Source organism: Falco biarmicus, chromosome 8 (assembly GCF_023638135.1).
Source record: "Falco biarmicus isolate bFalBia1 chromosome 8, bFalBia1.pri, whole genome shotgun sequence".
Lineage (NCBI taxonomy): Eukaryota > Metazoa > Chordata > Aves > Falconiformes > Falconidae > Falco > Falco biarmicus.
This window is the reverse complement of record NC_079295.1, coordinates 26,343,535-26,356,331: the sequence shown is the minus strand read 5'-3', so window position 1 is coordinate 26,356,331 and position 12,797 is coordinate 26,343,535. Positions and strand designations below refer to the sequence as shown.

At 65.0% G+C, this 12,797-nt stretch overlaps 1 protein-coding gene across 3 annotated transcripts; it reads right to left on the bottom strand.

The window, feature by feature from the left end:
* Window positions 1-93: 93 nt before the first annotated feature.
* PTPRN (protein tyrosine phosphatase receptor type N) lies at window positions 94-12,024 on the bottom strand. 3 transcript variants are annotated; one of them, XM_056350409.1, is made up of 23 exons: window positions 11,857-12,023; window positions 10,064-10,114; window positions 9,771-9,884; window positions 9,452-9,557; window positions 9,119-9,317; window positions 8,614-8,938; window positions 8,290-8,406; window positions 8,084-8,163; window positions 7,721-8,007; window positions 7,139-7,225; window positions 6,909-6,988; window positions 6,604-6,668; window positions 3,961-4,173; window positions 3,637-3,846; window positions 3,411-3,558; window positions 3,178-3,251; window positions 2,814-2,891; window positions 2,561-2,680; window positions 2,286-2,452; window positions 1,154-1,207; window positions 973-1,037; window positions 796-869; window positions 94-701 (listed from the first exon to the last, which is right to left on the bottom strand). In XM_056350409.1, the coding sequence occupies exons 1-23, from the start codon at window positions 11,957-11,959 to the stop codon at window positions 630-632; spliced, it is 2,889 nt and encodes a 962-aa protein (XP_056206384.1). In that variant the 5' UTR covers window positions 11,960-12,023; the 3' UTR covers window positions 94-629. The 3 variants fall into 3 exon arrangements, with proteins under 3 accessions (XP_056206384.1, XP_056206386.1, XP_056206385.1); XM_056350411.1 differs by having other exon boundaries at window positions 8,614-8,773; XM_056350410.1 differs by lacking the exon at window positions 7,139-7,225 and having other exon boundaries at window positions 11,857-12,024.
* Window positions 12,025-12,797: the final 773 nt, after the last annotated feature.

Here is a 12,797-nt window from a genome sequence, read left to right as displayed (position 1 = left end):
CAGGCTGTGCTCCTGGAGGGATGAGGGGGAAAGGGGGGAACTCCTTGTACACCCCCCCCCCCCCCCCCATACATACACAGTCAGAGGCCAGGCCTAGCTGCAGCTGCACGAACGTGACACGAGAACTTTATTCACATCAAGATACAAAATTATATTTCTCTAGAAATTTATCTTCTGCTTGAGTGATGAGGCAGGGAGCACACGGAAGGGACCTGGGCCTGCACCAGGCCCCCCTGCACCCCAGTGCTCCCCCCAACCATGGGGGACCCCTGCCCGCTCCTGCCCCCTCCCCTCCATGGGCACTGGGAAGGAGCTGACACGGGACCGGCTGGGGGGCCCTACAGCCAGCTCCCAGCTTCAGCACCTGGTCCCCTCCTCCGCAAGGGTAGGGGACACAAGCCCAGTTCCCTCTGCAGTGGCAGCAGGGGCAATAGGCTGTCATGCCCTGCACGCAGAGGGGCTGAGCCCTGTGTCCCTGGGGAGAGGGGCAGGGGGGGCTGGGGCAGGGGGACAGAGCCAGCAGCACAGACAGCATTTTACAGGGAGAGCAGCCCTATGAGCAGGGCAAGGAGAGCGCGAGAAGCCGGGGGTGGGTATGGGAGAAGAAGAGAGGGGAGAGCTTGCTGCCATCACTGCGGCAGTGCCTTCAGGATGGCATTCACTTCCTCAGCCACAGCTGTCAGCGCGAACTCAAACTGGTCCTGGGGGAGCAGAGGAGGGGGGCATGAGCATCCCCACCAGCCTGGCCCTGGGCTGTGCACGCTAAGGGAGGGGATCCCCAGATTGAGGAGGTACCTTTGTCTGCACCATGCCAGGCCGCTGGTCTCGGATGTGCTCCAGCGTAGCAGCTATGTCTATCTCCTTCACCCCTGGGGCAGAGGGGGAGAAGGATGCTAGCAGGGGGCTCCCCAGGCCGAGCACCTGGCCCTGCGCCCCCTCAGCAGAGCAGAAGCAGCGCTGCCCTGCACCTACCTTTGGCCATTCGGTTCAGGACCATGTCAACAAGGATGTATGTCCCGGTCCTGCCTGCACCATCGCTGCAAGACACAGATGCTTGGACCAGGGGGACTGACGCCAGGGACCAGTCCTGACCAGCAGATCCCAGCCTTGCAGCCGCCCCCCAGCCCATTCCCCCCTCCCTCCCTGGCAGTACCTGCAGTGCACAATAATAGGGCAGGAGCGACCCCGGTAGCACTTGTTCACTTTCCTGCAAGGACAAGAGGGAGCAGGTCAGTGTCTTGCCATGTCAGGGACACAACCGTGCTAGGTAGGTGCCTCTTGCTGTGCAGAGTCAGAGAGAGGGCAGTGAGCACCCCATGATGTGCCCCTGGAGATGTGGTGCAAGACTCCTCCTGCCTCCCCAGCGGTACCGGGCATGGGATAGGGCTGGGACAGGGAGAGGAGCCCAGCTCCTTGGGTGCCCAGCCCAGGGTGGGGAGCAGTGTCGGGACCCCCAAGGGAGCAGCTCTGGTCCGGTGGGGCGTGAAGCTGGGGCCAGGCGCCGGCAGGGCTCCCGGCATGCTCCATGCAGCAGGCACGGCTGCCAACGATCACTTTTGTGACTATGCAACTGGAGCCAGATTACTAGCTGCAAATCACAAAAATGACGCCGGCAGCTGCGAGAGAGAGACAGAGACAGACAGAGAGACAGAGAGAGAATGAGCAGGGCAGAGAGGAGGGCAACGTGCTCAGGGATCCCCCGCTGCCCTAAGCGGGGTCTCTGGCCCCATATGGCCTGGGGACAGTGACTGGCCAGTCCCTGGCAGGAGCCCACCGCCACCCAGAGTCCCCGAGACCCCAGCAGGCACTGCCTGCAAAGCTCCTGGGAGCAGTCCCAGCCCCACAGCCCTCTCCCCAGGCTAGCCAGGGACCCACCACTGGCTGAAGGGCACAGGGAGCAGCTGGTCACAGCTATCCAAGGCTGGCTCCGGGGGTTTCTTCTTGCACCCATGGCTGGGGAGAGGGCCAGGCAGCGCTGTCCCCCATACCAGCTCCATGGAAGAGCACTTTCCTACCCTGCCCATGAAGGCTAGAGAGCCCTGGTAACTTCAGCTGGACGTTTCTTGCCCACCACGCTCTGCCGAGCCTCATCCCAAGCTGGCCAGAACCCGGTTCTTCCGCTCCTCCCCATGCACGGTGCACAGCAGTCCCCTGCCCCCCCCGCCGGCCCATGCCACAGCCCTGACCCTCATCACACCAGCAGCGATGTCCTCACCCATCAGTCCCCAGCAGCAGGGACCACCGCCAGCTCCCCGGGGCTGGCAGGGCACCAGGTGGGCCCTCACCTGCGGAAGTCGAGGAGGGGTCGGGTGGTGGTGGGGATGCCCTCGGCCGGCCAGCTAAGGAAGTGGAACTGCGTCAGCGTGCGGGTCTCCTGCGACTGCACGTTCTTCAGGTAGAAGCTGCGCACCAGGAAATCCTCACACCAGATGTGCTCCGACACCAGGTTCACCTGCCCAAGAGAGGCAGCCGGTGGGCGTCAGTGCTGGGCAGGGGGACTGTGCCCAGGGAAACAGGGACTGGAGGATGCTCCTTGCCCCAGGCTACCAGCCACACTTGCCTCATAGATGTGGTAGAGAGAAGAGCCTTCGTCAGGCCAGTAGCGGTCACACTGCTTGACGCTGTCCTCAGCCAGCGGGCTCAGCATGACGATGACAGTGCAGCCGTGCTCCCACACCATCTGCAGGCAAGGCATGGGGGGTGTCACCGCTGAGTGACAGCCCAGGCAGGAGGGCAGCTGAGCCGCTGTGACCCATCTGGTGGGCAGCACCCAGAGGGACCTCGCTGGGCTGACACAGCCAGGTGACGCTCACCTGCCAGAAGTCAGCAATAGTGTGGGACAGCGGCCCCTGCGTGGCGATGTACGCTGGCATCCGTGGGTCATGCTCAATCTGGAGCAGGAAAGGGGGTGTCAGACTGCATGCTCTTCGGCCAGGGGTCAGTGACGCTAGGAGGAGTGAGGGGATACTGCAGGGCGATGGGAGGGCTGGGGAGGGAGCTTCACATGCCACAGCCAGGAGGGAAATGGGTTTTAACCACATCTGAGCAATGGGGCCTGCACATTGCTCACATCCGTAGCCCTCAGGGATGCTAACTCAGTCCAGCTCCACCCCAGAGCCTGGGCTGAGCATATCAGAGAGCGAGGTGGCAGGGCAGAATCCCTCAGTGACCACTCACGATCGGACTGGCGTTGATAAAGTCACTGCGGGATGGGTTGCTCTCAGCTTTCAGCTTGATCCGCACGTGGTCATCTGGGAAATGGAGACCAGAGGATGTTGTAAGTGCCTGGGGCATCTGGGGGCAAACCCAAGCTGCAGCCTGCTGTGGCTCCAAGCATCCCTGTGCCCCACACCTCCCTCCTGCCACAGCCCTGGGAGCGGTTCCTGAGGCAGGGTGACTAGGATGCTCACAGGGCACATAGTCAGGGTTGCGGTTCTTCTTCAAGTTGGCTTCACTCTGGGCAATGGAGCAGACGCTGGGCTCAGCCTGGTAGGCACAGAGAGCCTGCCACTCCTTGGCCAGCCGATCCCGGTTGCGGAGGTGGTCCTCCATATAGGCCTAGGGGTAGAGGGGCAGGGGTCAGCCCAGCACATGGGGAACAAAGAGGGAGGCTGCCACCTTGCCAGGCCAGCTCACCAGGATCATGTGTCCAGTGGAGATGTCCATGTTGGACTGGACGGGCTCCTCACACCAGGAAGGTGTGCTGCTGTGGGAGCTGGGGCTGGGCTGCGGGGCATCACTGAACTGGGATGAGACGCTGCTGACTCGTGAGGTCTCTGCTGGTGCTGCTGGTGCCTCGGCACGGCCGAAGAGAGACTTGGAAGCCATGTGCTGGCGGCACAGCTCCTGGGGGATCCCAGGAAGAGCCCTGTCCCTTGGCCACAGTGATGCTGTAGGGCAGCTCTGTGCACCCCGAGTGGTGCTGCATCCCACAGGATCCCACATCCCGCAGGGTCCTACCTGGTACTCGAAGGTGGTGTCAGCAGCACCCTCAGGCCCCAGGGCAGCCAGGCGCTCCTTCTCCCGCTGCTTGGCATGGCGCCGGAGGCAGAAGGCTGCGGAGGCTGCAATGGCAATGCCTGCTACGCATGCCAGTGTGATGAAGGTCAGCAGCACTGAGTGGAAGCCTTCCCCGAAGCGGGACGGGCGTGAGTAGGCAGCAGCCTCATTTCGCTGGGGACACAGCCAAGCAGGGGTTAGCAGTGGGGTATCTGCATGGGGCGGAGATGGCTGGGGGAGGGTGTGTGTGTGCAGACAGGGACCCCATTCTGCACCACATTTGGGGCTGTTGGGGGTTAAAACAGAGAAAGGGCACTTGGTGCTGCACTGATGCTCCCAGTACCCTCAGCTGGGCTGAGCTGGCGTCTGTCACTGGGGTGAGGTATGGTGCACCCACTAGCATGTCGCACGGGACATTGATCACACTGGTGTCCCTGGGACTGCAAGAGGAGCAGAACCTGGCCAAGTCCAGGCAGCAGCAGCCTGGTGCTCCCCTGCTCCCAGCACCCAGGGCTGCCCACCTCCAGGGCAGGCAGTAGCTGCATGGAACTTGGGTTCAGTGAGCTCCTGCCCAGCTGGAGATCAACAAAGGCCAGATTCAGCCCAAAGGGTTAATGGCAAAGGATGGGCCACTGCAGTGCTGGGTCCGGGACAGCAATTGCTGCTCTCAAGGGACTCGCTTAAATGGGGCTGGCTCTCCCCTGTAGCCACTGCTCCACAGCAGAACACAAGGGATGTGGTGGCATTGCCAGAGGTCTGGTGGCCTCCCAACTGCAATGGCTGAAGGACAGGTCCTCCTCATCACTCTCCTCAGCTGGGATACAGAGCAGCCCCTGCCACCTTGCAAGTAGTGCCTCCAGGGCTCCCTCCCTCCAGCTGATGGGGGACAGCCCAATCCACACCAGTCCCATGCTGGGATGGTGCTGAGCCCTTGCTGGATGAGACACACACACACACACACACACCGCCCCAAGGCTGAGACCCCCCAGGGCCTTGTCCCAGAGCCACCGGTGATCGGTGATGCTGCCATGTCCCCACCTACGGCCAGGTCCTGGGGCACCACAGGGATGCTGGGGCACCACCAAATACCCCGTGCCCAATGAGGTGCCAGAGCCCAGCATTACCTCACTGCCATGGCCTCCCATTGGCTACGAGCCTGATGAGGTTACCGAGGGAACACTGCATCAGCGTCACCTACGCCATCATCATCATCACCCGGGGATGCCCTGCCCCAGGGGTCCCTGCTGCCGCCTGCACCCCAGCCTTGCCAGCCCCAGCAGCCAGTGTGACTGTCACCAGGGCCCAGCCCTGCAGCCAGGGGCGCCCACCAGGGCCAGCACCCCCCAGCTCCCCAGGGCACCCAAGCAGGAGCAGCCCTGCAGCCCCTGGAGGTGTCAGAAGGTCTGGCGATGTCAGCAGGGCTGGGAGAACAGAAGGGACCTGCCCCCTGCCCGGAGCCCTGCTGTCCCTGTGCTGTCCCTACGTTCCTCCTTCCCCTCCTTCCCCAAATCTTGCACTAGCTCCATCAAGTTCAAAGCCTAGGGTGGGTATTGAAGGAAAAACATAAGCTGGTCTCAACTGGGGAGTTCTGTGCAGAAGAGGGCTTGCAAAGCTGCCTCAGCCTCCTCTGAGCTCCAGCTCTGTCATCTCTGCCATCTCTCCAGCTCCTGCCCCTTGCCACATCAAAAGGCATTGCCATAGCGACGCTCCACATGTTGCTGATGGAGACAGGTTGTCTCGGTGGCCAGGCCACCCCTTCTCCATGGCCTCCTCGTTCTCCAAGGTCCCCCTTTCCTTCCTCCCTGCCCATGGCTACGGCCACAGGGCAAGAGGGTGGGAAACAGGGACCCTGGGTCAGAGACGTGCTGCACCACTTCCCCTCCCCAGACCGCAAACCCGGGAGCCAAGCTCTGTATGCCATCTCCAGCCCCTGCTCCCCCCGCAGGAGATTGTTCCCGGGGGTCCCCAGAGAAGCATGGGGAGGAGGTGGCCCTCTCTGAGCAGATGGCTCCTGCTCCATCCCTGCCTTCAGCTGTTTTGCCATTCTCTGGGGGCACGATGGCATTTTGCCTGCCTAGCCACAGTCTCTGGGGTGCTCTAGGCACAGCTCAACACTGGGGTGCGGGCGTCGCAGCTAAGATGGGGTACACAGGCTGGAGAGAAGTGAGGGTAAAGATGAGCCCTGCAGGGTTCAGCCTGTAGCCCCCTGGTCTGGGATGGAGGAGAGGAAAGCTTCTGGGAGACACTCCCAAACTGCCTTCGAACCCTGTGGAGCTTTTGTTTTGGGAAGAGCAGAGTGCCCTGGGAGAGCAGGCAGCTGGGCAGCATCATGCTGCCGGGTGGAAGGGGGTCACACAGGAGCAGTCCTGCTCCAGCCTGTCCCAGATAAGCCTGAGTCTGTCTCCAAGACAGCAGCCCAAACACTGCCCAGAGCCCTCTGCTTCTCAGCTGCCACACAGACCCACAGGGGCAGCTCACTCATGAAGACCCCTGCGCCCCGGAGCTGGGGCACAGCACGCTTCCCGGCTCATACCCGGCGGCAGCACCCCCACTGCCCTGTCCCCGGCTGCCCCAGCCCTGAGGGATAGGCATGCTCACTCCTACCTCTCCCACTCCTGTTTGCATGATCTTCAGGCCCAGCTCTGCTTCTAACTCTGCCTTCACTCGCTCTGTGGATGGAGAGGAGATGGTCAGAGGAGCGCTTCCCCTCCACCCAAGAGACCCTCCCAGAGACAGAGCCAATGGATACCCCTGACAGCTGCCCACCCCACACCAGCTTCCCAGTTCAGCCAAAGGCACTGGGATCTATGGTGGGAGCCTTGCCTTCCCTGTCCCTGGGAAGCAGCACCCCACAACTGGCAGGGGGGCATAAGAGGGGAGCAGGCCTGGGAGACCCTTGTCCAACTCACCAGCCTGGCTGGCCACGTCTGCCAGCGAGAGGTTCTGGGGGTTCTGCCGGATGCGGAAGGTGAGTGCAGGGCCCACAACACTGCCAGGGAGTGAGGGGACACCGTGTGAGACCAGGAAGCACAGACACCCCCATCCCCACCACAGCCCAGTCCCTCCAGAACTCCTGCCCAGGGTGGCTGTGCACAGCCAGGGCTGTGGCAGCAGCACCCCACGACCCCACTCCCCTCACCTGATGTTGATGAAGCTGGCCGTGGAGAGGTGGAGGTGCTTGGCGAGGAGCTCCAGCAGCCGCACACCAGCGGCCAGCCCCAGGGGCCTGCAGGGACAGTGGCTGGGTGAGGAGTGGGTGGTGGGTGAGGAGGGAGCCCATGCTCGCCGTGGCTGGGGAAGGGGAACAGGCAGGCTCAGGGAGTCCCACACATGCAGCAAGGGCTGTGCTGGCTGCAGGGGTGTCAGGATAGGCAGAAGGGAAGAGCATGGGAGGTGGTGGTGGTGGTGATGATGGGAGTGAGCTAACCCCGCCGTTGCACATGAGCATGCGGAGGCAGTTGTGCATGCACACTTGACTGAGCCCATCCCAGCCTCCTGTCCTGCAGCAACAAGCTCTGGTCTTAGTGTGAGCTGAGAGACGAAGGCTTTAGGATGGGACAAGGGCTGCAGGTTAAGAAGAGATGGAGGAGCTGACCCTACCGGAGACCTGACCCTACCAGAGGCTCAAACAGGCTCAGCTGAACACGTGGAGCTGCTGCAGCTGGCAGGATACAGACCCTTCCCACATGCACAGCCCCTTGCCCAGCCCCTGGGCTCTCACTTCTGGTCTGTGACGATGTAGCCATACTCGACTGGTGGCCGCATGCCCTGCTGCGCTCCACTGTCCTTTGCTTCTGTGTAGCTCTTCTTCTCCACCGTGATCAACTTCCCAGGGCTGAGCGCATTCCCACTGTGTCCCTGCTGTGGCTCGGCCCAGGGGGCTGGCGAGGACGCTGCCCTGCCCCTCAGCCTGTCCTCTGGGGAGCTGCTGGCTGGGACTTTGAGGGGAGGCACTGTGGAGGAAGGGGGCACTGGCTCCTCTCCGTGCTGCATATCCCCTTCGGTCACCTGGAGGGAGGGAAAGGGAGGAGCTGAGACGTCTGACGGAAGCCCTCGGGCGCTGCCCCTTTTCCCCCCATCCCACCTGTGGCGCGGCACCTCCTCCAGCACCACCCTGCTGCAAACCCACCCGTTTCGCTGTTGGCACTTCGGGGCCAGCAACACCTGGGAAGGAGACAGACAGAGGTCCTGCAGCACTCACCTCAAGAGGCAACAACCCCTACCCCTAAACAGCATGTTGGCACCCACCACTGCCAGTCCCTCCCTGCCCCATTCCTGTGTCCTGCTCACCAGAGCTCTGGAGTAGCTGGAGGAGGGTGGAGAGGCTGCTCAGCTGCTGGGTGCTCAGCTCTGGCAGCCCCAGGCCATAGCTGGCCAGGAGGGAGGCCAGTCTCTTCAGAGCAGCATCTGCAAGAGAGGGAAGCATCAGGTCAGGTGCTTGGCATCCACACAGGGACCACGGGCCAGGGATGCAGCAGTCAGGACAGGTGGGCAAGGGGGATATGCTGCCCGTGGGTGTGAAGCCAAAGAGGAGGGAGAGTCTGAGCCATGAGGAACGTGGCTGTGGGGACAGGATAGGTATGAGGGTTGGTGCCTGGCTGGAGGACATGGTACCTGTCTGTGCAGGGGGTGGCTGGGCGGCCAGAGGTGCTGGCTGCTCCCTCTCCTCCATGTCCATGTAGTCACTGGGGAGCCGCAAGCTGTGTTGGAGCCTGGTGCTGGCAGGGTCTGGGTGACTGGCTTTCTCTCTGGGCAGGGAAAGCATGCCCAAGTCCTGGAAGAGATGCCCCCCATCCGTTCCTGGCTGCCTGCCATAGGAGGACACAGGTCCAGCCCCAAAAAGGGCCTGGGCAGGGACCCGGCCCAGCAGCGAGGAGGTCTCGGGGCTCCGCCTGGCTGAACTGCCGGGGAGCTGGTGAGTGCCGTCCTGGTAGCCAAACTGCAACCAAAACACAGAGCTGCCATGGTCAAACGCCACAGGGCCCCTGCCACCCCATGGCAGGGCACCCCAGAGCCAGGGGACACCCCAGAACTGGCAGGAGGGTGCTGGGAGCGCAGCAGCCCCTTGCCTGTTTCTACCTTTCCACTTGGGAGAAGGGGACTTGCCCCCATGGTTTACCTTGTGGTAAGAGTAAGGGTTGAGCAGAGCCTCTTCATAGCCCAGCTGGGGTGGGGAGGGCAGCAGGAGGTGCTCCAGGTACCGCTGCACCAGCGGGGAGGGCAGCAGTGGTGGGGGCTGCTCCAGATGCTGAGCCACTGGCAAGCTGGGGTCTGCAGGGAGTGGGGGTCTCCGGGGGGAGCCACGGAGGGACAGGAACCTCAGAGGCAAACAGTGTTGGGGTGACTCACCTGGGTAAAGGGGAGGTCCCCCCTCCAAAACCTCATTTGGGGGATGAAGCCCTTGTCACCCTGCTGGGCTCTGCCCGCAGGCTGGTGGCTGGTGCTGCCCTACCTGTCCCTGGCCGCCAGCTCCAGCGAGGGTGGAGGGTGGAGGCGGGGGATGCGCTCCATCTCCTGCGAGATCACATACTGGGTGATGCCATCCTGCCAAGAGAGTCCTGCCACAGGAGAGGGCTGTGAGAGACAGAGACGGCCTGGGGACCACAGAGCAAGCAGATGGGAGGCCACCCTGCTGTCCAGGCGCTGTGTCCCATGGCCTGGGTTTGGCCCCACTCATCCCAGAATCAGCTGGACCCCAGGCAGCCCTAGCGCCACTAGGCAATGCAGTCCCCACCAGGCCGCAGTAACTCCCCCTATGCTCCCTCCTTCACCTTGTGCCATGAGATGCCGCAAGACATCCTGCAGGCGCTGGAGCACGGGAGAGGTGACCTGGAAGTAGGGTCTGTCCTGCACGGAGCCCACCTGGCACTGTCCAAAGAGCCCATCTGCAAGAGGGGAGGTGGCACAGCCAGATGAATGAACACCCTAGGGTGAGGGTTTCTGGGCACAGCCCCACTTTTCTCCTTCCATGCCCCCCTGCATTGCACCCCAGAAAGGCAGCCCTGTACCCTCCACACTCCCTTGGGAAAACAGAAGGATCCCTGCACCCCTGCTAGCCACTTACCCTGCACGCACACCTCCTGGGGGGAGCACAGCCTCCGGTCAAACAGGCAGCCTGGGACAGACAGACAGAAAGACCAGTCAGGACAGCATCCAAGGGGGGCTCCAACGGGGTTTGCTCATCACAAGCTGTCTGGGGACACCCACTCTCCAGGAAAGTGCTGTAGCAGTGCAATGTGGTGATGGGGGGAAAGGGGGGGGGGGGGGGGCACAAGCTGATAACCAAGAGCAGGGCCTCAGTGTCAGCCTTCCCCCCCCCCCCCCCCAGAAGCCAAGATTTGAGCTGTGTACAGAGCCTGTCTCTGGCTCTAGGGAGCAGGAGGAGGTCTGGAGCTTTTTGGGGTGCTAACAGTTAGGAAGGAAAGACTGAGCAGACAGAGACCTGCAGGACTGCATCTGTTGCCCTCACACATGTAGCACTACAAGGCAGGGACACAGCCCTGCACCCTATGACACCAGGGACCCACTCTCCCTGCAAGAGGGACCCCCAAAGCATGCAGAGGAGGGTGGGGCTGGGGGTGTGGGGTGTGTGTGTCTCTCCACGTCCTTCGGGGGGCAGCACTTAGCCAGGGGGCGGCTTCCCCCTTCCTCTCCCCCCCCCCCCCCCCCCCCCGGTCCAAGACCGTCAGCAGCGAGACGGCAGCAGGCGATGACTCAGCCCCGGATGGCAAGGAAGGAACGAGAAAACAACCGGGGGGAGGGGAGGGAGGGGCCCGCCGAGCCCGCCGCGGGGAAATCCGGCAAGTGGGGATGGGGGTCCCCGAACCCGGGCACCCACGGGCCAGCTCGCCCCAAGGCGGGGGCCGACGCAGGAGCGGGGCACAGGACACCGCTGCCGAGGGGCGACTCCCGGGGGGCGGCGGGAGCGGGGGCCGGGCCGGGCCGGCGGGGCCGGGCTGGCGCTGTCCGCGGTGCTGAAGCGGCTCCGTCGCCTCCTGCCGGGATGCCCCACACTCCGCCGGGCGGGGCGGCGGCCCCGGGAGCTCCCCCGGGCAGGACGGGGCTCGCCAGCAGCCGCTCCGACACCATCCTCGCCCGCCTGCTCCCGGGAGACGGCGGGGCACCCGCGGTGCGGCCGGACCCGTCCCGGCGCTCCCGGGCCCGCCGGAGGACGAGGGACGCAGCACCCCCAGGCGCCCCGTAGTGAGTCAGCGGCCGCCGGGGCCGTGCCGTACGGTGAGGGGGGGCGCGCGGGAGGGGAGGGGGTGGGGAGGCTGCAGCCCTGCTACCGGCAGCGGCACACGGGCACCCAAGAGCCCCGGGCAGGGGCCGCACGGGCCGAGCTGGAGAAGAGCAAGTACACCAGCCCGCTCTCGTGTCCTGGCCCGAGCCACGCTTACCGGTGGAGGGCGGCTAAAGGGCGCCGGGGTCTCGGGGGGAGCCGGCTCTCAGGGCCGCTGCCCGAGGCTCCCCATCCCTGCGGCAGCCCCAGGCACCCGCTCTGCCCCGGGCAGGGTCTCTAAGCGAGCACCGCCCTGCTCCCGTCCCGTCCAGCCGGCCCCGGGGGGGACAGCAACGCTCCAGTCTAAGGGGCGCCCTGGGGCCAGCACCACCACCGGCCCGGCAGCCACAGGAGAGCGGCGCCCCCCGGTGCCAGTGACGCACTCACGGTGCCGCTACCAGGCTGCCCACTCCTGCTCTCCGGCGGGGTCCAGGCCTGCCGCTGCGCGCCGTGACAGCACCCACGGCAGCGGCAACAGCACCAGCCGCGGAGCTCCCTGCCCCGCCGCTCCCGGGAAGCGCCCCCCGGCCCCTGCGCTGCCCGGGGCGCCGCCCTACCCGGGGTCCCGGTCTCACCATGCGCGGCGGTGACGGTAGCGGAGGCACCTCCGTCCCGCAACAGCCCGCGGCCGGCCAGGAGGAGGAGGCAGAGGAGCGCCCGGAGGAGCCGCCGCCCCATGCTCCGCTCACGGCCGCACCATGGCGCACCCGCCGGCCGCGCCCCCGCTGCCGCCGCCAACCCGCACCCCGCCGCGCCGCGCGCCCCGCCCACCGCTGCCTCCCCGCCAATGGCACGCGGCCCACCGCTGCTGCGCCACGCCCCCCGGCGCCGCAGCCACTCAGAGAGCCGCGCTGCTCTCCCCTGGACGTGAGGCTCACGCCCCCCTGTTATCGAGCGGGGCCAATTACGTCGCGCCCCGGGGGGAAGACGGCCGACTACGGCGCCAATCGCAACCTCCCTGGAGGCGAGCCACGCCTCCCGGGGGTGTGCCATTGCGCCCGCGGCGCCTCCGCCAATCACCGCCTGCCTCTTCCCAGCCTTACGGCCCCACTGGCTCCCGCGCGGACCACGCCCACCAAAAGAGCCCAATGAGCGGCGAGCACCGGGCCACGCCTTCATACCCCCGCCCGGCGGCAGCGCCCCGGGCTGGGCGGGAGGGGGGCGGGCAGCCCCGACCCCCAGCCGCTGCGGGCAGGGCCCACCCCGGCCCCGGGGAGCACCGAGCGGCTGCAGCTTCGGGGCTGGCAGCACCCACGGCAGGGCAGGCTCAGCCCTCCCCTTGCTCTCCTGGGGCTGTAGGCAGCCCCAGCGCTGCTGGAGGCAGGAGACATCCTCCCCTGGGCTTCCCCTGGGGCAGGCTGATCCTCTTCTGGTGTTAGCTGGGACCCCCCACACAATGCGACTCTGAGGGGGCCGCTGTGGGTGGGTGAACAAGTCCCACTCCTGGCCCCAGGGCAGAGAAAAGGCGGGAGCCACAGGAGGCCCCAGGGGACCCAGGTCCGTCAGCCCCACCCGC

Coding starts and splice junctions, on each gene's coding strand:
- PTPRN (XM_056350409.1), bottom strand. CDS start 11,959: ATGGGGCGGCGGCTCCTCCGGGCGCTCCTCTGCCTCCTCCTCCTGGCC. Junction 6,989..7,138: donor GCCAGCTTCATCAACATCAG/GTGAGGGGAGTG, acceptor ACTCCCTGGCAG/TGTTGTGGGCCCTGCACTCA. Junction 6,669..6,908: donor AGACGTGGCCAGCCAGGCTG/GTGAGTTGGACA, acceptor CTCCATCCACAG/AGCGAGTGAAGGCAGAGTTA.